Source organism: Scylla paramamosain, chromosome 12, assembly GCF_035594125.1.
Source record: "Scylla paramamosain isolate STU-SP2022 chromosome 12, ASM3559412v1, whole genome shotgun sequence".
Classification (NCBI taxonomy): domain Eukaryota; kingdom Metazoa; phylum Arthropoda; class Malacostraca; order Decapoda; family Portunidae; genus Scylla; species Scylla paramamosain.
The window spans coordinates 21915448-21937017 of record NC_087162.1 but is presented as its reverse complement, the minus strand read 5'-3'; the positions used below and the strand labels follow the sequence as shown (position 1 = coordinate 21937017).

Here is a 21570-nt window from a genome sequence, read left to right as displayed (position 1 = left end):
TACGTAACTAAGAAACAAACTGATTAACTCTTACTAACACACTACTAAACAGCCAACCAACAAACTAACCATCTAAATAATTATGACTCACAGTAGAGGTTCCTGAAATCCAGTGAAGAGAGGTAGATAGATTACTTTGGCATCGCAGCAAGATATTACAGTGACATGAAGGTGAAAACAACAACAGCAGCAGCAGCAACAACAACATCAAAGGCGGCGTTACCACCACCATCAGTATCATCCCCTCTATAATAATGTAATCAGTATGGAAGGAAAGGAGGGAAGAGGTAATATTATTGAGGTGATTTTGTACGGTATACCAGTCAGGATATGAGCTTTCACGCCTGTTTCTCTCTCTCTCTCTCTCTCTCTCTCTCTCTCTCTCTCTCTCTCTCTCTCTCTCTCTCTCTCTCTCTCTCTCTCACGAGATAACAAATACTTATTTACACGGACTGTTACATTTACTGCAGTACAAATTGACGGAATGTTCTTGTGTATCAAACTTCTAGGCATGTGTGTGTGTGTGTGTGTGTGTGTGTGTGTGTGTTTCGAAGAAATAAATTAAGCATGCATTAGGTGGGTGTCCTATAGTAGAATTTGAATTTTGGCGGGTAAGGCTGGCTGTTTCAACCTCCATTCCTCCACCTCTTTCTTGTCCGCCACCTTCCCAGCAGTTCCCTGGACTCCACTAATGTCGAGATTCGGCCAGGCGTTGACTTGTCCACGAGCCACATTATCTTCATCCTTAACGTAATCTTGGATCCCTCTGCTGTCAGCCTCTCCACATAACGCCCAGGCGGAGGAGAACCATGAACCACAGAGAGCAGTAAGTGTGAGGATTGTTACGGTGTTTGTCTAGGATGGCGGGTAGCGGGGCAGAAATGTAAATAATTCTAAGTTATTGATGTATTTATTTATCGTTTTGGTACTTTCGTATGTTCTGGGATTTGGGTTTGTTTCTCGTTGTTATACTTCATGAAAAATTTTGTGGTGTGTTGTGTAAGTGGTTAGTAAATGGTTAGGGCGAGAGAAAAGTAACTGTTTGCTTTGTTATGCTAGCGCAGGACAGTGAATCAAGAACAAAATTAGGATATAATTTGAAAACTGCCGTTGAAAAAGATATTAGTCCAATGACCACACGTATGTGGTATGAGGGAAGGTTCATGTGGCGCGGCGTGGGAACACTGATATTTACTGTTGGTGACGCATGACTCACAGTAGAGTTCTTATAACCCCAGGAAGGAGGTGGAGTTGAGGGTGGGCATTGGTTTATGATAGTGCCGGCAAGATGAGCTGGGCGCCTTGCAGGATCAGCTGTGGCGTCACAAGGTGGTGTTCGTGCGGGAGGGCCCGAACACAGGAAAGTCCCCGCACATTTTGCGCATGTGCGAGCAGTCTCGCCTCGTGAGTGGCCGTCACCTTCTCATCAGCTAACTTTTCGAACCTAATCTAACCTAACTAACCTAACCTTACCTAACCTAACCAAATCTAACCTAACTAACCAAACCTAACCTGACTAACCTAAACCTAACCTTACCTAACCTAGCCAAAATAATGTTATAATAAAAAAGAGACCATATCCAGTAATTTGATACAAGGTAGTTAGGTCACAGGATAGTTAGGTTAAGGTTAAAGTTAGGTTAGGTTAGGTTATATTAAATTAGTTAGCTTAGTGTCAAGTTAGCTGATGAGAAGGTGACGGCCAATCACGTGGCAAGACTGCTTGCACATGCGTAGTGTACGGGGACTCTCCTGCGTGCAGGTCCTCCCCACGTTGGCACGGTAGCATGGACGCCGGCACGTCGGCATAACGCTACGTAACTTAATATAACCTAACTTAACCTAACCTAACGTAATTCATGTTATGTTGGTTTAGGTTAGCTTCAGATTCATTCAGTTGGTTAATTTCACTGCTGATCCCTTCATTGTGTAGATCACGACTTGAAAAAGCGTCATATTTTGCCGAGAAATAGTCATTCTGAAGTAGGTTCAAGTTACTTCCGTAATACCTGAAGAAGTAATAGCTTTACCTAAACACACGCTCATTTTCTATCTTGTTATTTTGGTAGGACTCAGGGTATTATGTTTCAAGTACGAGTAGTGTGTATGATTCTATAGTATATAGGGATTTTAAGGGACTTGAAATGACACATGGAAATCAGGATATTTATTTGTGTGTGAAGAAAGTAAACAGATGCACATTTTATGTACTGTATATTAAAAAAATAACAATTTATCAGGCTCTCATGACTCACCATTCAACAAGTACTTATGTCCATCAGAATTTTTTCATCAGCAACCATTCATCAGCTTTTCATTTCCTAGAATTTCATTCATTAACCAGTATTCACAAGCTTCTCATACCCAGCACCTCATTATTCATGACTAGAAAATCCATCTTTTCTTTCTTCTTTTCCTCCTCCTTTTCTTGTGACCTGTTTTGCTTTCCTTCACTTCTTAGGTCGTCCACTCATTGTTTCTGTTGTTTCCTACACTCCATTTTTTTCATTAATACACAGTTTCCTCAGTATTTTTTTTCCTAACTATTAAAAATCTTGTGATATATTTTATTTATTTTTGTATTTATTTATTTATTTTATTTATTTACTCCGCTTTATCGCCATATAGTACTTTTTCTGTGTTGGTCCCTCTTTGCGCTCCCCTTCTAACCACTTACACCATTCCTCCCCAATAACGACACTAATTAAAAAAAATAGCAATGTGGTCTGCACACAATCTTTAATCTATTACTTTCCTTCAATTTCCTTTCTTTTACTTCTTCTGTCCAAACTCTTCAATATTCTCAATCTTTCTACAAGGAAAGTAAAGCAAATGCCAATAATGGCTATTACAACTGTTACACGCCCACTTGGCGAAGTTTACGTGTTGATTCGGGACCGTTCCTATCAAAGAAAACGTACTTGTCCTTGCTTTATATTTTGTTGGCTGACTACAGCATTTGTAGAGAACGTGTGTGTGTGTGTGTGTGTGTGTGTGTGTTGCTCTGCTTTTCATTATCTTGCATTGCATCTTGGGACCTGCGCCTTCTTACTAATCGCCATTAATTCCTTTTTATCCACGTTGATTGCTAGACATTTCGTTTCACTCGCCTCCTTTACTGCTGTCAAAATATCTTGTGACTCGGCAATCGAAACTGTATCATCTGCTCATCTTATTAATATTTCCCTCTCTAGTATCAAATCCTTCCTTTCCTTCGGTTCCCATTATCATCTCGCTATACAAGGAGAAAAGTTTCGAGGATAAAACGCACCCTTGTCTTACTTCTCGTCTTATTTATGCCCACTGACTCTGATCTGCTCCCTCTCTTACCGCTGTTTTCTAATTCCAATTTAGTTTGTATGTCATTCTTAAATCTTTTCCATTTGTTCCTGTTTCCTTAGTGTGTTTAGTGAATCTTCATGGTTATCTGCTCCTGTTTCCTTAATGTGTTTAGTAAATCTTCATGGTTGTGAAGATGTGAAAAGCTTCCTAATACATGAAACAAATAAAAAAAAAGTTCGATAAAAAAGAAAGAGGTAGGAAGGAATCGGTTCGTAGTTTGCACCCGACTATGACTAAACATTCCCATAGTTGTGGTGGTGAGTGTTTCTCTTGTTTGTTGTTGTTGTTGTTGTTGTTTACACGTATGTACCTCGTCATCCTTCTCTTCCTTTTTCTTTTCCTTCTCTTCTTTTTCCTCCTCCTCCTCCTCCTCCTCCTCTTCCTCTCCAAGAACGAACAAGAACCAAGGATAAAAATAAATAAATAAATAAAAGTCACGTGATGTGTAGACAATATATATTTGGCGAAGACCAACAATAAGGAATAGAAATATAGAAAACTTTGAAGAGAACGTGGCAAACAGTCTTATCATGTATGTATTTAGTTCGTCTCTTTATTACCATTTTTATCATTATTATTATTATTATTTTTTAATCCACATGAGTTAAATCTAATACTGTGAAGAACACTTAATATTTTTTTTGGGGGGGGAGGAGAAATATTTGGTGAGATTATTTAAGGTTTTGTTGTGTTTATATTTTGTTTCATGGTTTTAGTTTATTCATTCGTTTTTTTTTGTTGTTGTTGTTGTTTTTTTTGGTATTTTTAATGTTATATATATATATTTTTTTTTTGCTGGTTGGATGTGTGAAGTGTGAAGGTGCTGTCCATTGTTATCAGTTTGTTATCTTTGAAGTTTGTAGTATGCAGTGTGTGTGTGTGCGTGTGTGTGTGTGTGTGTGTGTGTGTGTGTTGGGTGGTGATGGGGGAGGGAAGGATTGCCACCAGCACACGTGATAAACAAGTTGCATAAAACAAATTAAGTTCAGAGAGAGAGAGAGAGAGAGAGAGAGAGAGAGAGAGAGAGAGAGAAAGTGGAAAGAAAAATGGGAATAGTTAGAAGAAAAAGAAAGTGTATAACGATGAAGGTTGAAGACAGTGGAAAGAAATTGGCAGTAAGAGAGGAAGGGAGAAGAGAACATAGATGGATTAGGTTAGATTACTATTAAAATTCAAGAACATCATATTGTAACAACTTCGGAAATCGGAACAAAACTAATGAAAAATAAAATAAGATGGATTTTCACGGGAGGCAATAAGAGGAGAAAGACAACAGCAGCATGGTTATTGAATCCCAAAGCAACAGACTCGTAATAACTCTGTAAATCAGGTGCAGTAAAAATATAATTTCATGCGGGAGAGAAAGATAGAGAGAGGGAGAGAGAGAGGAAAAAATAAATAAATGGAGGTCCGGCGAGACGAGTTTCTGTATTTTCTGAGAAAGGGAGATGTAGAGGGGAGAGGACACGAGAAGTTAGTTTAGGTTATCTATGTTACGTTAGATTATACCCTCTGATTACAAAGGCGAGACGTGGAGGGATAGTTAGAAGAAGGGGACGTCTGGGAAGGATGGCTGGAAGGAGCTGAGACATGGATGGATGGCTGGCGAGGAATGAGACACGGATAGATGCTTAAGAGAGGAGATCTGAGAGGGATGGTTAAGAATGAGAAGCAGGGAGGGATAAGGAGGAGATCTGGGAGGTATGGTTAGAAAGGAGAAGTACGGAGGAATGAGATGATCTGGGAGGGATGGTTAGGAAGGAGAAGCAGGGAGGGATAAGGAGGAGATCTGGGAGGGCTAGTTGGGAAGAAGCAGGGATGTGAGGCAGGGGATACAAAGAGGTGCAAGCAAGTGACAGGTATTGATAGCTCACTTCCACAAGAATTTCGTTATCATGATTAAATAGATATCATGTGTTAGGGATGCTGGTGAAGGAGGAATAGATAGAGTTCCTTAAAAAAAAAGATATCTATAGAGTGTTACGTGATCAAAGTTAGTTACAAGGCGCGAAGAGGTTGCTAGTAAACGAGATATAGATACAGATTGTTCCCGTTAAAAAGACGTCTGTTGCAGGGAATATGTATGTGGACAGTGTTATGTACTGAAAGTTTTATATTATCTGGTGCATTGGTGGTGGTGGTGGTGGTGGTAGTGGTGGTGGTGGTGGTGTAGGAGCAGGTGGAGATTGTTTCGTTAAAGGGATGTTTGTTGGAGGAATTTTGTGTTTTGGTTGTCGGTGAATAGATAGGTTATTATTGAATTCTAGCTAGTACGAGGTGTGTTTTGTGTGTGTTAATTATAATATTGGTAGAGTAGGAATAGGAGAATGTTTCAGGCGTGATATCTATTTCAGAGTGTGTGTATGCAGGCAGTGTCGTTTAACCCTTTCACTGCTACACTTTTTCTCTTCATAATGACAACATTTTTTTAACCCTTTCACTGCTACAAACATTTTTTTTAACCCTTTCACTGCTACAGTTTTTCTCTTCATAATGACAACATTTTAGACACTCATTTTTGTACTACAGTCTCTTGAATAGTTCTGTAGCCGGGAGAACACGAAACTAACCTCCCATTGGCTCTATGTTCTGTATATCAGTGTAAATGGAAAATTAATTAATGGAGGGAGTTGTATTTTGGTCTGTGCAAATCGTATTGGAAGAATCCGAAGAGCCTTTTTGTTTTCACCGCCATAACTTTGAAAGCCAGTTATGTTTACACGCGTCACTCTTATATAATTAAAGTTTAAAATTGTTCTGCGGTCTGTGGGAATTTCACTTTGAAAGATTCCGAAGAGAATGTACTTTTTTCTTTTCTTTGCAATTTCAGTGTCGTAATTTTGAAAGCTAGCCAGTTTACACCATTATATGACTCAAGCCTACATGATTAGAGTTCTGGGAAATGCCGCAAAATTTGGCATCAAGAATAAGGTCATCAGTAGGTAGTCTGTCGGTGGGTGTGCGTGTGTTGCAGTGCAGGGTCAGGGGTTAGGGCTGTTTAAAGCAAGGTTTTGTTTAAAGCGAGTTGTGTTCAGTGTATTTGGGTTTAAGTGTGTTGACTAAGGGTCTTGTTTTGTGGACTTTCATTAATTCATTACAGCGGTATCACTTTTATTTTATTATGTATATCGAGAGGAATTTAATAAGCTTTATTTATCTATCTATTTATTTATTTATGTATTTTATAATCAGACTGCTGTAAATGTTTGATTCATCGACTTGGTTATATTTACTTACTCTATTCTGACTAAAAGTGAGTGTGTTTATTAATCTTTGAAGTTGTCTATACCGAGTGGGTTGTAAAGGAATGTGTACCAGAGGCTGTGTAGATGTGGAGGTGTTTAATGAAAGGTTTTGTATGAAGTTTTGTTCTGTCTTGTCGTGGTGTGCTGGGAAGAAATTTAAATAATTGTTTACTTAATTTTGTCTATGTTAACTACACTGATATAAGTTGTTTATGTGGTCCTTTTTTTTTACTTTTTTTTTCTCCTTTGGTTTAGTGTACAGTATCATCATCATCATCATCATCATCATCATTGTCATCATCATCCTCAGGTGATTTTGTGACTTACAAGCTGTCAGGAATAATTAATGGGTCGACAGTTTCTCCTTAACTAAGTAGCGCGATGTATAAATTGTATGTAGTCGTATGTACTAGCTTTCTAATTTTTGGTGCATTTGGAGAAACTGATTGGGATTTTATGGGCGTGCGTTAAATCAGGTGTGTGTGTGTGTGTGTGTGTGTGTGTGTGTGTGATTGGGATTTTATGGGCGTGCGTTAAATCAGGTGTGTGTGTGTGTGTGTGTGTGTGTGACTGCCTTCATATAGGACGGGTAGGGAAGGACTTGAGGGACAAGGAGGGGGACCAGCTTACTATATGAGTTAGTACGTACGTATTCACGATAGATCACTGGTAAAGTAGAAGCGAAAAAACTGTATATTTACTTGTACGAGACATCATAAAACGAGTGCTATTGTATGCATGACTCACAGACAATGATAAGTAAGTATGTAAACGTATGTTGCTTTAGGAAGACCACGTCACACCTACACATCCCGCGCCTCACTCCCTTTGTCGCTAGATGAATCCTACAGCAGCTCTGGTATCCTGTAGGAGGGGCTGAAGGACTCCCTATAGAGTAGACATTGTCATTCCTTCCCCTCTCAGCTAAGCATCCTACGCCTCACTCCCTTAGCCTCCCTTTATCGCTAGATGGATCCTACGGGCAGCTTTGGTATCCTGTAAGAGAAGAATATCCTGTAGGAGAGGCTGAAGTCCCTAAAGAGCTGGCAGTATCATTCCTTCCCCTCTCAGCCATGCATCCTACGCCTCACTCCCTTTGTCGCTAGATATTAGCAGCTCTGGTATCTTGTAGGAGGGGCAGAAGGGGTTCCTATGAAGCAGGTGATGTCATTCCCTCCCTTCTGGTCGTGCATGAGAGCCGCGACAAGTTCTCATATGTAAAGTTCGCTCACTCGCCAACGGATGCTATATAAAAGCAACTAGACGTCACTATAATTTTGGGTGAAAGCTGCCTATGCTACGTGTGCAGGAGTTTTGTTATAACTAGACACAGCCTTCACCCAGACACACCCAGACGCTCCCAGATGATGTAAGGTTACTGTTCCGTCTCGCAGACCCACGACACTTTAATTAAAGACTTGCACATCGTCCTCCACAAAAACTTAAAAATCGCAGTTACTCTTTTACAAACGGAGCGGCAGTAACAGGGCATTGTTTTATATATTACGTTTTAACCTATTGAACACTTCACCTAGAACTCTTAGGTTATGAAAGAGGTGGTGTAGGTATAGATATAGCGAAGCAGCATTCTTGTTTAGGGACTCACACCTACGGGTCACGTGTCCAGCAACACCAACACACCTGGGCTCGTGTTCCGAAACGCTTTGTTCTCTTCCTCCCGTTACGACCATTTTCAAAGAACACAAGGCTTCCACAATATATTTTTTGTCTTACTAATGATACAGAATGCTTGTTGAACTATCACTAAAATCATGACAACTGGAAAATCCCAATAGCTTCAGTAGAGCCTCTTAAAAGTGGTCAAGACAAGACACCCAAGCGTTTGAGAACACAGCCCTCTAATACCACCAGACGACAACAACAAACGTGTTTACATCCAAACTCCTCTCGTCCGCCACGCTTCCCTCGTACAAAACCTTCACCAAGGCAAGACTGACAGGCTCCTGAACGTGTTATGATGGCTGCGGAGTAGCGGCGGGTCATCGGGGGGCGCGGTGGAGGGGCGGGGCGGCTCACAGCGTAGCATTGACAGAGGGATGGCAGTAGGGCATCTCCTCGCCGTGGGAACACTGGGACAACTGCTCGAAGTTGGTGATGAGCGACACAGTGCCCGCAATGAAACACACAATGCCGAACACCGCCACGGCCCACGCCCACTTCTTGGTGCCGGCGAACAGCGGTCCCTCCTCCACCCGGACGTAGCACAGGGAGGGCAGGATGAACGCCAGCGGTATGGCGCAGATGATACCCTGAAACACGCGGGAAGTTACTGATCAGGAGGAAGTTGGTGTTCAAGGTGAAGCTGGTGTTCCATATGAGGACCAAGAGCGCGGCTTTGTAACTTGCATGATCTTAAACACACAGGAAGCTGGTGTTCAAGATAGAGGTAGTATTCAAGATGGAAATCAAGGGCACAACTTTTATGATGTTCTGAAACACTCAGCAAACTGTTGAACTGTGTTGAATATGAAAGGATTCAGTTTTCAGGAGAACGGACTAAACAGATATGCCATGGAGGGAGAAGTGAGAGAAGGAAAAATATTCGTACATTCAGCAAAACTATTTCGTCCACATTAGTTTTTCTCTGATTCAATTATGCCCCTGAGCGCGTCATTCACTGGTATATCTCAGAAGCCGTATTCCTAGCGAGTCTTAGCTATGAAACGTGTCATAGCTAGGACAAAATGGCACATTCTTGTCATAAACTGGGCGCATCTGTCGTAAATCCGCGCGGGATGCTAAGACTGGGTCCAACCTGTCCTAGCGGAGTAATTCTCAATCCCCACAGTCAAGATGGCTGCCCTACAACATCTCCAGCTCAGGAATGATTTACTTAGATAGGACTTATTGAATGAACATAGTGACGTGAAACTCATCAGAAGATATTGTTCAGACCGTACAGGTATTCTCTTTTGTCACCGATCTAGTGAGGGAAGCCTAACAGAATGACACAGAAAGGAGAAATCCACTTACCCCAGAAATTAAGGTGATCATAACACTTAGGTAACTTGCTACTGGGAAAAGCTGCTGAGAAAACGAAGTTTTGCAGTAATTATGGCCTTGGGAATCGTCGAGAGAGCCTTCCTTGCCACCAAACCATTTGAACACTGTATATTTGAATTGAGACGTTCCTACGGGATCACATTTCCCGAATTTCAAAGATTTAATTTCTATCTTGCCCAATGTGCCTCTTATCCCAGGACATAAAAACGAAAAAAATATTTATAGAAGCTATAAATTAGTAGTAAACGCCAGTTTTTGCTTTGTCTTCTAGTATTTGAAATCAAGAAAACGCTATATATAGCAGACGGTTATTATAGACGGTTTCGCTTATGTCATAAATTATGATATAAGACTTATGATAGATGTTCTAAGTTATGATACTCATCTGCCTTAGCTATGACATATCATAACTTTATGAAGAATACGCCCCAGGAGCCCCAGGAGCCGTCACCGGCTCTAGAAAACTCCAGGAACAGCCTACACTGTGTTTCTGGAGCACTGAAGGAACTCACGTTCAGCTCCAGGATGATGCCGAGGCAGTCTGTGGTGAAGGAAAGCAGCATGCACAGGATGGCGATGATGACGGAGAGGACGGCGTGTCTGAAGAAGGGTTGGGGCTGGTAGTCGCGGAAGAAGGCAGTCTCGAGCACGTCGCGAGCCACGAAACACTCGATAGGGTAGGTCAGCAGGATGGTGAAGGCGTATACCCCGCGGCACAGGTTCATCAGGTCGTCATTCCAGCAGTAATTCTCAAACATGTCGCCTGGAGGAAGAGGACACGTGAGGGAGGTGCTGGTGAACACGAGTGGCCTAAAAACTAGTGCCTCTTGTGTCCTTAATCCGGAACTGTCCGCCACTGCACCCAAAATACACGGTTATCACGGACTGTCTCCAGCTAAGTACCCTCTGTTAGGGAACTGAAGTTGAGATGGTTTGGTCTAATAAGAAGAAAGGAGAAGTTTATATTAGAGGAGGCTGGGAAGCCCCTGATGAAAAGAGAATATCAACGTAGGGGGCGGCGGAGAATGAGATGAAGGAATTGTGGCCGAGATACGGAGAATGGGAGCAAAACAAGATGCAGGAGAGAGAAATCATCGGAGAAGACTCGTACATCGGGTCAACACTTGAACACTTCATACTGAGGAAATAGCAAAGAAGGAAAAGAAGAAAAATGGAGAAAAGGAATTGTAAGGTACGGAGACATATCGAAAAGATCTTACGGATGGAATGTTCTTGAGGTAAATGTTATATCATAAAATATGTTTGGTAGGTTGATGCTTCCAGATTATTTATTTATTTATTATTATTTTTTCTTTATTTTTACTCCGCGCTTTCCTTGGTGTGTTTTGTCCGGTGAGGTGATGTGGCACCACCACTGATCAGGGCAGCCACAGTGTGTGCGTGTGTGTGTGTGTGTGTGTGTGTGTGTGTGTGAAGCAGACAGGAAAAATATAAGATAAACACATGCCACGTAGAGCTGAGACACTAAAAATATGAACCGCCTCCTTTTAAAGTGATAATGTGTAGTGCTGAGAACTTGGAGGGGGTCTGACGTGTTCATGGTGAAGAGCTCGGAGGATTGCTATTGATATGAGCACAGCAGCACAGATAGAAGACCCTCATAAGAAATCCCAGCTTGTTTATGATGGGTTGAGAAATCTGCTCTTTTTATGGCAACTTTCGATAAGCTTAATGTGATTGAGCACCTGGCACTCCTGGAAGATGTTTAGTGTTCAAGTGTATACAGGAGCGTAACGTGAATAAGAAGTGGTTGATCGTGATGTAATGCGACGGCTTGGTGTGCTGCTGAGGGGGAGTAACAGTAAAGGGAAGCTGGAACAGGTGTAGGCTGCGTTGTGGACGTCCGTGTTTGAAGGATCTGATGTTGATTCTGTGACTTGTATTCTTAAACGTTTTTGTGCTCCTACAAAGACCAATGAGAGGATAAGTCGAGTTCTTATCATTCGTTTTCTTCCACGAAAACATAATTTTTGTTAGATTATCACAACCATGCATACGTCCTTGCACACCCTGATAACTTCCACTAGTCTAGATCTTGAAAGTCGTGGAGATTACGTACGTTCTGTGTTGGTGGGCAAGAAAGGCGAACAGCAACAGTGATGAGAGGAAGCGATAAGTGATAAGAGAACCAGCTGCTGATCAGAAGAAAAATGGAATAGCATGGAAACTAGATGAACTCGTGCAATCATGGGAGGGCAGATGACTCAAGGTAACTCAAGGTGCCCCTTGACTCACCTTGCACGTATCCGGTGAAGGTGAGGTAGCCCGCCATGGCATAGACGAGGCTGAGGACGGCCGCGGCAGCGATGGAGATGTGCGTCACCTGAGGGAGGGACTCGAGTCACTTAACAGAAAACGGGACACGAACCTCCCCGGAAAACATTCACTCTCTTGTTTCCATTCCCACACCAGATAAACGGTCGTGTTCTTAAACGCTATATTCCCTCATCTGCTATTTTGAAAGGCCAGAGTGGAGGTAAATCGCTTTTATAAGTATTTTTCCTGTTAACAACCAGGACGCGAGCTAAATTATCGCTAAGATCATGAAAAACACTCTTGTAAGCCTCTGGAACTTCCACAATAATCACTTCGTAGTCGAGATAAAACACGGAAAGGTTTAAGATTACGGGTGAAGGTTGTAAAGGCCAGTAACTTTCAGTGCGATATACAAAACTTATCGGTACTAAAAGGAAGTTATGAAATCGTTATAAGCATCTGCAAGAAAGAAGGGGAGTAAAAGAATAGATTATGCAATCTTTAGCGAGTATAATGTTTGGATGTGCCTGTAGAATTAGAGGAAATGTTTGTGGTTAATGTTAAAAAAGTGCTAAATAATAATGAAAGAGTTTACGCCACCTTCGTCCACAGTGTTTTATGTTTGCAGTTCTAGCCAGTGCAATATCTGGAAGTGGCTGTAGTACTAGAAATGTCTCAGAGGTGAAGAATGCAGAAAAAGTGTACCAAATGCCAGTGACAGAGTTAAAGGCTAACATGACTGACTGGGATTCACTGAAGTAGCGGCCTCGGTAAAAGTGTGAGGGGCGTGGCCTATCCCTCGTCAATCAGGGCAGGCTGACACGCACTGCTAATTGGCTGCACGGTAGTTGGGGGGGTGTTTAATGCACAATCACTGCCATTAGTTCATTAAGCTGCTGCACTCCTGTTGTGTTTAGTGTTGTTGCTCAGTTTCAAGTACTTGCCTTGTTCCATCGCTCCTGTGTGTTGTCAGCGAGGGACTCAAACACGAGGAAGCTGGAGTGGTGACACATGAAGGCGAAGCTCATGATGCCGATGGTGGTGGGGAAGGTGTCCTTGGCCAGGTCCCAGGCGTCATCCGAGGCGGGCCTAGGGGCGGGAAGGAAGGAACGAGGGTGAAAGGCTGACGGAGTAGCTGCAGAGGAAGAGGAAGAGGAAGGAAATGAGGAAAGGACGAAGAGGAAGATTGTGGATGAATGGAGGAACTGATTAACCGCATTATAAAAGAATCAAGCAAGAAAATAACGAAAAAAAAATACGGTTATCTTTTAATTTCCAACGAAAGAGGAGGGGAGTAAAAATCTCATATATAAAGTCGATTACGAAAAAAAAAAAAACTGGTAATAAATGGAAGCAAAATGAGAAGAAAAACAAATCAGAGAGAGAGAGAGAGAGAGAGAGAGAGAGAGAGAGAGAGAGAGAGAGAGAGAGAGAGAGAGAGAGAGAGAGGAGGGGGGGGTTACTCACACAAGATTAAACATGGTGCTGAACCGGATGACCATGGCCAAGGCAATAGCGGCGATCATCACCACGGAGGCGAGTGAGACCTTGCACAGGTGTGTGATGTTCCTGGGAACAGGTGTGGGAGGGCATGGCGTTATTGTTGTTGTTTGTTGTTTAAAGATTATTATTATTATTATTATTATTATTATTATTATTATTATTATTACTATTATTATGTTGTTGTTATTGTTGTTGTTGACTGGAAATTTATATCAGAGCCAGGAATGAGTATATACTTCTTAGGAAATTATCAATAGTTTGCTAGTAATTTATTAGAAAAAAACATTTGGAAGTAACTACGACTCACTAATAAACTATTAGTAAGACGTCATTTATAGTTGATTTTTTTATATTTTTGACACACACACACACACACACACACACACACACACACCTGTACAGGGAGAGGGGCAGGGTGATGAGGAGGGTGGAAGTGGCCATAATGAAGGTGCGCTGCGCCAGGACAGACTCGCTGGACAGGCCCGTGAGGCGGATGAGGACGATGCGCAGCGTGTCCCCGACGATGACATTGTAGCTGATCAGGGCTGGGAAGGAATGAGGAAATAAGTCACATAAGGAATACGAATACTAGGGTGGGAGATTGACTTACTGACTGCTCGATTTAAACCTTTCACTGCAATACGTAACAGTTCACTCGTCTAAGAGCTCTATAAAATCATTACAGAATCCTACAATGAAAGAAAACGGATTAAAGGATTAGTTAGATAAAGAACAGACAGAGAGGTTGACTTACTGACTGCTCGATTTAAATCTTTCACTGCGATATGCTGTAATTCACATCTCTAAAAGCACTCTATAAAATTATTACAGAAATTTACAAGAAAGAAAGGAAAAGGGATTAAAAAATAGGTTTCCCAATGTATAGCCAGTAAAATGTTTAAAGGCGACTGTAGAGAGAGAGAGAGAGAGAGAGAGAGAGAGAGAGAGAGAGAGAGAGAGAGAGAGAGAGAGAGAGAGAGAGAGAGAGAGAGAACGAATTGAAGCTATAACCCATCCCTCGCACTCCGACACATGACCACCAGTAGACTCACAGATGAAGGGGTAGAGGAACTGCAGGCCGGTGGCGAGCACGAAGCCAGGTCTGCCGAAGGACGCCCGCACGAGCTCCTGGTACGTGGTGACCTGTGCTGTGCGGGCGGCGGCGATCATGAGGCAGAGGGCGGCATCAGTCACCACAGCCACCACCAACAGGATAATCAGGCCCATTGCCACGCCTGACTGGTGGATAGCGTAGGGCATGCCTGGGGTGGAGGGAAGGTGGTGGTGGTGGTGAGGTGGGGATTAAAGATTGCTTATGCTGTCTGTTAGAGTAGGGGAGGAAGAAAAAAAGGTATTAATGTGGAAACTAAGAATTACCTGTGCTGTCTGTTAGTGTAGGAGAGGGAGGAGAAAGGTGTTAGTGAGGTGGGGACTAAAGTTTGTGCTTTCCGTTGGTGTAGGGCGTGCCAAGGCAAAGCAGGAGGGCGAAAGGTCGTGAGGTGGACACTAAATATTGCCTTTGTTGTTGGTGTGCTGACAAGACAAGTCGTGTTTACTGAAGTCTGGTGAATACACATGTGGTTGTAAAGTTCTGTTTGTGAATGCGAAGTGTTGTTTCTCCATGTAACTGTTGGAGGCGTGGCAGGCAAAGAAAACTGGGTGGAGAGAGAAGGGCCGGTATTGTTGAAACGCTCTTAACTCTCGTTAGGACTCCTTTCAAAGGCTACGGAGAGGATCATTCGTGTTCTTATTTGGTGCTTTTTCTATTGACTGAAAACCCTTGTTAACCCGTCACCAGAATCACGAAAATACCTTCAATACGTCATTAACATCCACTGCAGCTTGTTAAATACTGTAGAGTTGAGACGCCGAAATGTTTGAGAAGCCTATTCAAGAAGTTTTGCTGGGCTGTCCTGGAACACATAAACCGGCGACGTGCAATACAAAAAAATAAAAAAAATAAAAACGAGAATGGGGATAATAAAGGAACGGAGCTAAAAATCATACGAGTTAGTGCTGTTACGAAGGGAAGACTCACGCAACGCAACGCAACGCAGCGGCTGAGTAGAGACGGGCAGGGAAAGTCTTTGTTCTGGTGTTGACTTTGTTGACACACAGATACTGATGAACGATCTTTGAGCTACATAACGAACACTTGAGAAAAAGTTGCGTGTGTTTTCATGCTTGTTGGTCTCCGTGGAGAGCGACGTAGTAGGGCAGGGTATGAAGGCCATTGTGCAGTGTTGTCTGTGCTGTGTGTTGATGTGTGCGAAACTCTTGGCAACTACAGTGCAGTTTTATTTGGGGGACCTTCCGCAGACACACGAGGCACATTTAACAATTTAACACGAAAATGTAGCAGCCTCCAGCCCTGTGAAATCCTTTAGTGCTGGAAATTCTTCTTTGTGCTGTTGTTCACAAGTAAAATATTAATAATAATTGGGGTATTATTTTTTTCTTCGCGTATTCATGAAGTTCATTTAGAAGCGTGTGATGAATTTTGATTAACTCGCCATATGAGCGGCTCACGGCGCCACACCTGCCACCTCAGGCCGCGGCGCCCCTCCATGGTGGCAGGTGGAGGCATCATTGTGAAAGGTAGTTGTTGCTTTCTCCACTCTTCACCTGCCACCTGCCCTGTGCGCCACTTTGCTTTCTGTATTCAGCACTCGCTTTATTTATTCTTTTCCTTTTTTTGTAACCTTTGTTTCTTTCTGTCCTTGGCTGTCCTTTGATTCTTTAAATTTTCTTTCTTCCTTTCCTTAATGCTTTTCTAATTTTATGCTTTTTCTTAATTTTATTCCTCTTTCTTCAATATTTTTCTATTCTTGTTTTTTTTTTCTTAACTTTTATTCCTCTTTTCTTTCATATAGTCTTCGGTATCTGGAATTTTGATAAGCGTAATTTATTTATTTATTTGTATGTCTTATTTATTTGTATTTATTTGTATCGCCAGCCAAGTTAAAAGTATCGTGCTTCGTAAGACTAGAGTAAATAACGGCAATATTAATAATGATAATACCTACTACTACTATTACTACTGCTAACCACCACCACCACCACCATCAACAACAACGACAACTACTACTACTATTACTACTGCTAACCACCACCACCACCATCAACGACAACAAGATCAGTAACGCATCTAAACTCTTAATAATAATATTCCCGTGCAAAACAAATTAATTGAGTTATCCCCAGACTGGGAAATACTAGCACTGTCCTGCATCGGTCGTCCTTAACATATTAATTAAAACATCTGGCACTTTATGATATTAATACGTTTCAGAAATGCATTAGTGTCCAGGTGTGGGAGTGGAGGAGGAGGAGAAGGAGGAGGAAGAGGAGGAGGAGGGCGAGGAAAGAAGGGGGAGGAACAGGAAAGGGATGGAGGGAAAAAAAAAAGTTAGGAAATGAAGAAGAAAGAGCAAAAAAAAAAAAAAGAGAAGGAAATGAGGGAGAAGATAAAGTGAAACGGAGGGAAAGAGGGACATGTAAATAAATAAATGGAATAAGATTAAGAGGAGAAGGAGAAGGAATAGGAAAAGGAAGAAGTACAAAAATAAGAAAAATAGGTGAAGAGTAAGAAAAACAAAATTTTACGGGGGAAGAAAGGAAGGAAAATAAGAATACAAAAAAAGAGAAAAAAGGATGAAGTCTTGAAAAAAAGGGAGAGAATGAAACAAAAAATAAAAGGAAGAGTAAAAGAAAAGAAGATGAAATAAGGAACGAAGGACAGTGATTGCAGGGACACACAGAGGAGAGAAGGAGGTGGGAGAAAAAGTGCTGTAAGAATAACTAGAGAGAATAAAGGGTAGAGGAAGAAGAGGAGAGAAAAATGAAAGGATAAGGAAGGAAAGAGGTAGATATAAAGATAGAATAAAGATAAGTGATGATTGTATGGACAGAAGGAAAATGAGAAGAGAAAAGAGGGTATCGATGGAGAGAAAAAAACATGATCTTTATATGGAAGGAGGAGGAGGAGGAGGAGGAGGAGGAAGAAGGGAAGAGGTTGACCAGTTTCCTTAAATATGTGGTGGAGCTAATGAGTTTTAATTATCATAATGAGAAGAAAATGAGGAGCAGGAACCGAAACACAACCCTTAATTACTTAGTGTGTGTGTGTGTGTGTGTGTGTGTGTGTGTGTGTGTGTGTGTGTGTGTGTGTGTGTGTGTGTGTGTGTGTTTTGGCCAGTATTAGGTGTAAAAAGTGATATATTGTTTTTTTTAATTTATCATGTTTTTTTCTTTTTTCTTAAACTACTACTAGCATTATTACTGCTGCTGCTGCTGCTACTACTACTGCTACTACTACTACTACTACTACTACTACTACTACTACCACTACTACTACTACTACTAATACTACTACTAATACGTGTTACCATGATACTACTACTATTGCTACTACCACCACCACCACCACCACCACCACCACTCTTACCACCACCACCACCTTCAGCACCACCACCACCACCACCACTGCTTCTCACCTATGACGCCACTGCCCACGATGGAGTTGATGTAGTTGAAGGAGGTGAAGGAGATGGAGCTCTTCTCCTTCTTCGGGTCGTCATCCCCCTCATAGCCAGCCAGTCCCGGGGGGATCTTCGGGGGCGCGTCCGGGGTGGCGAGCTGCGGGCGGGGCGGGGCGGGGAGAGGAAGGCGGTGCGGGTTGGCAGAGGGAGGGGAGAGAAAGAGGTTTGTTAGTTATTAAATCAAGAATGAGGGCAAGAAGTCAGTGTTGGAAAATAAAAATATATTAAATCAAGGATGAGAGAAATATAATTGTGCTCATTGTTTATTAAATCAAGAATGAGAAGATATGAAAGTGAGGAAAATGTTTATAAAATGAAGAATGAGGTGTTTATTAAGTTAAGAGAGAAAAAAAATATTATTAGTCTAAAATTACAAAAAAAAAGAAAAGGAGAGTTAATTATTAAACCAAGAATGAGAAAAAAAAAGATAAGTTAGGTAATTATGAAGAGAAGAATAGTTAGTTATTAAATCAATGATGAGAGAAAGAAGTGAGTTATTAAATAAAAAAAATGAGAAAAATACTTATCAAATAGAGAATGAGGAAAAAAAAACAAAATAGAGAATGAGGAAAAAACAAGTTAATCATTAAACCTAGAATGGAAAAAAAAGTTATAAAATCAAGAGTGAAAGAAACAAAAAAAAAATAAATAAATAAATAAATAAATAAATCAAGAATGAGGGAAAGAAAAATTATTCATTCTAAATTCAATAATGAGAAAAAGGAAATCGTAATAATAAATAGAAAAAAAAGCACATGGAGGGATACGAACACATGTCATTATTTTTGTTACACACGTACTCAACCGCTAAGCCAGACAGACAGACAGACAGAGAGAGAGAGAGAGAGAGAGAGAGAGAGAGAGAGAGAGAGAGAGAGAGAAGAGTCATTGAAGGGAAAAGGGAGAGATGTTGGGAACCTCAATGAAAGATGGAGAGGCATTGGGTGAAGTTATAAGGAACGGGAGGCGGGGAGAGATGGGTCTGCTGGAGTGAAAGAGGGAAGTAATGAAAGGTGGAAGTGGATGAGGTGGTAATATGGAACTAGTGGTCTCATTGCCCTTGTCCACTTAAGTTGTATACCATCGTTCCAACTTGTTAAATTTCAGTCTGTCTTTAAACACTCGTGCCTTCCACCTCCTGGCTGAGAGTAACAGTCTGTCGCATTTCTTTTATATTCCTAGTTTGTTTCTTTATGCGCTAGTGGCAGCTGTACATACACTGTCAGGGGTACGTACGAATTCTTCAGCATTTTCTTTCTTCTCTGTTTTCAGTGTATTTCAGTGTATTTCGTCTGTTTTCAGTGTATTTGTGTTCTTTTTTATTTCGTTTGTTTTCAGTTTATTTACTTATTTATTTATTTATTTATTTTATTTATTTATTTATTTATTTATTTATTTATTTATTTATTTCTATTTATTTATTTTTTTTTGGGGGGGGAGGGTCAGTTTCCAGTGTTATTTTTTGCCAGTTTTATGTATTATTTCTTTTTTTGTCACTATTTCACCATTTTTTCCATCAGTTTTGAGCGTTTTTTTAATTTAATTTAATTTATTTATTTATTTATTTATCTATTATTTATTTATTTATTTATTTATTTTATTTATTTATTTATTTATTTATTTATCTATTTTTTTTTTTGTTGTTGTTATTCGTCAGTTTTCAGTGTATTATTTTCGTGCGTTTTTACATAAGATTTTGGTGTATAATTTAAACTTTTATCCGTCAGTTTTCAGTGTATTATTTCAGTTATCTTTTATTTATTTACTTATTTATTTATTTCTATTTTATTTATTTATTCATTTATTTTATTCATTTATTTATTTATTTTATTTATTTATTTATTTATTTATTTATTTTATTTATTTATTTATTTTTTTTTTGTGTGTGTGTGTGTTCAATTGTACCATTGTATGAGTGTCATCCCCGTGAGTGAAAGTCTGCCTGGGGTCGCCGCGTCCCCAGCACGTGCCCTGCGTTCCCCAGGCTGGCGTGAACATTAGCCAGATGGATCTCACTGTGTGCGTTCCAGGGGAGAGCTGCTCGTTATTTACTGGAGTTATTTATGGCGTCGATCAGCTGTGTCGTGCGTGCATTTAAATATTCCCCTCTTTTATGCAACCTGGACCCCTTTTTTTTACGTATTTCTTTGCTTATTTATATTCTGACGTGGCTTGAAAATTTACGTTCTCTTACTTGAGTGAATTGTAATACTCGGTTCTTGTCGATTAATGGGTTTCTTAATTCCTGCTATCTTGATTGCGAACGTGCAGTTTCTTTAATCTTAATCTTGATCTTAAATTGTACTTCTTAATTCCTAACCGTATCTGTGAACTTGTTTTCATATTACTCGTGAATTATCTTTTTTTTTTTATTCAAATGTGTTTTTTACTTAAATGTGTTAATTAACGTACTTGCACTTTGACACCTCTTAAACCATAACATTTAACAGTTTCACTTTCAGTCGTTTTCATTACCTACATCAAAGGCGAAGAGAATAAGTATAAAGAAGAAGAAAAGAGAAGAAAGTATCCTATTCTGTTCCTCTTAACCTTTCATATCTCAACTTGTCCGATATCTAATTTACGTATTTCTTTGTTTTCTTTTTCTTCACCCCCATCACCCCCTTCAGGTAGCACGTGGTATCTACAAAAAGAAAAAAAAAACGTCTTACTCTGTTCTATTTACATTTAGCATACTCAATAAAACCTTTCACATCCCATCTTGTCTGATATCTAATTCATGCTTTTCTCTAATGATTTCTTTCTTTCCTCCCTCAGGCCGTGTGGCGCGTGGAGTCTCTGCCAGTACGCCATCTGCAGGGACCCGCCGGTGAGTACAGGGAGATACTGTGTTATTCCCGTGTAGCTCAGTGTTGTTTCCGGACGCTAGTGTGAGGTGGTGTGACAGGTGACAACAGGCAGGTGAGACTGAAAGCTGCGTGTTGGGTTTGCTGGGGAAAATTTTGCTTGTGCTGGCGTGAAAAGTGAAGGACTGAGCGATATTCTAGACACACACACACACACACACACACACACACACACACACAGTAGTAGTAGTAATGGTATTTTTAGTGACAAAAAACAAAACACAAAACATTTATATCAAAGCAGGAACTGATTACATAAAAAAAGAAAAAAAAATACAGGCGACCTTTTTATCCAACATCAACACACACACACACACACACACACACACACACACACACACACACACATACACAACCATCACCTTCACCGTAGCATATCCTCGCTATCTACATTATTCTCTTCCCTTTAAATCCCAGCACGCCCCATGAATTATATGTTTTGAGGTTCGAAAGCCCCGGCCGCGGTCCCACATACTCTTATCCCATCACTCCGAACTTACGCACTCTTCTTGTGCTTCCTGAAAATCTTCTACACCTTTCCTTTTTCATCTGGATTAATTTTACACCTTTCCTTTTCATCTGGATTAGTTTGACGCCGCGCTGCACCAAAGGAACGTGTTTTGAAAGGGGTTAGGGACTGTTTTCAAAGGCCACGCAGATAGGTATGGTTGGATTCTCGTGTGTTTTTAGCTGATGATACATACTCCTTGTTGAATGATCTTTGGAATTATGACTGCCACAATAACTTTCACTAGGGCCAGGTGAAATAAT

At 40.8% G+C, this 21570-nt stretch overlaps 1 protein-coding gene and 1 long non-coding RNA gene across 2 annotated transcripts in view; one reads left to right on the top strand and one right to left on the bottom strand.

Annotated features, from left to right (window-relative positions):
• The first annotated feature begins 572 nt into the window (after positions 1–572).
• The window catches only part of LOC135105877 (uncharacterized), a 114350-nt gene continuing 93352 nt past the window's right edge, over positions 573–21570 (top strand). Inside the window, exons 1-2 of the long non-coding RNA XR_010271034.1 lie at positions 573–826; positions 20711–20762. This is a non-coding gene — a long non-coding RNA (uncharacterized LOC135105877). The remainder of the gene's footprint in view (positions 827–20710; positions 20763–21570) is intronic.
• The window catches only part of LOC135105876 (putative sodium-coupled neutral amino acid transporter 11), a 122056-nt gene continuing 104269 nt past the window's right edge, over positions 3784–21570 (bottom strand). Inside the window, exons 3-10 of the mRNA XM_064014515.1 lie at positions 17888–18029; positions 14444–14653; positions 13786–13936; positions 13356–13457; positions 12833–12977; positions 11868–11955; positions 10124–10374; positions 3784–8857 (exon numbers count right to left, since the gene is read on the bottom strand). Of these exons, the coding sequence (XP_063870585.1) occupies positions 8621–8857; positions 10124–10374; positions 11868–11955; positions 12833–12977; positions 13356–13457; positions 13786–13936; positions 14444–14653; positions 17888–18029 (1326 nt within the window). The 3' untranslated portion in view covers positions 3784–8620. The remainder of the gene's footprint in view (positions 8858–10123; positions 10375–11867; positions 11956–12832; positions 12978–13355; positions 13458–13785; positions 13937–14443; positions 14654–17887; positions 18030–21570) is intronic.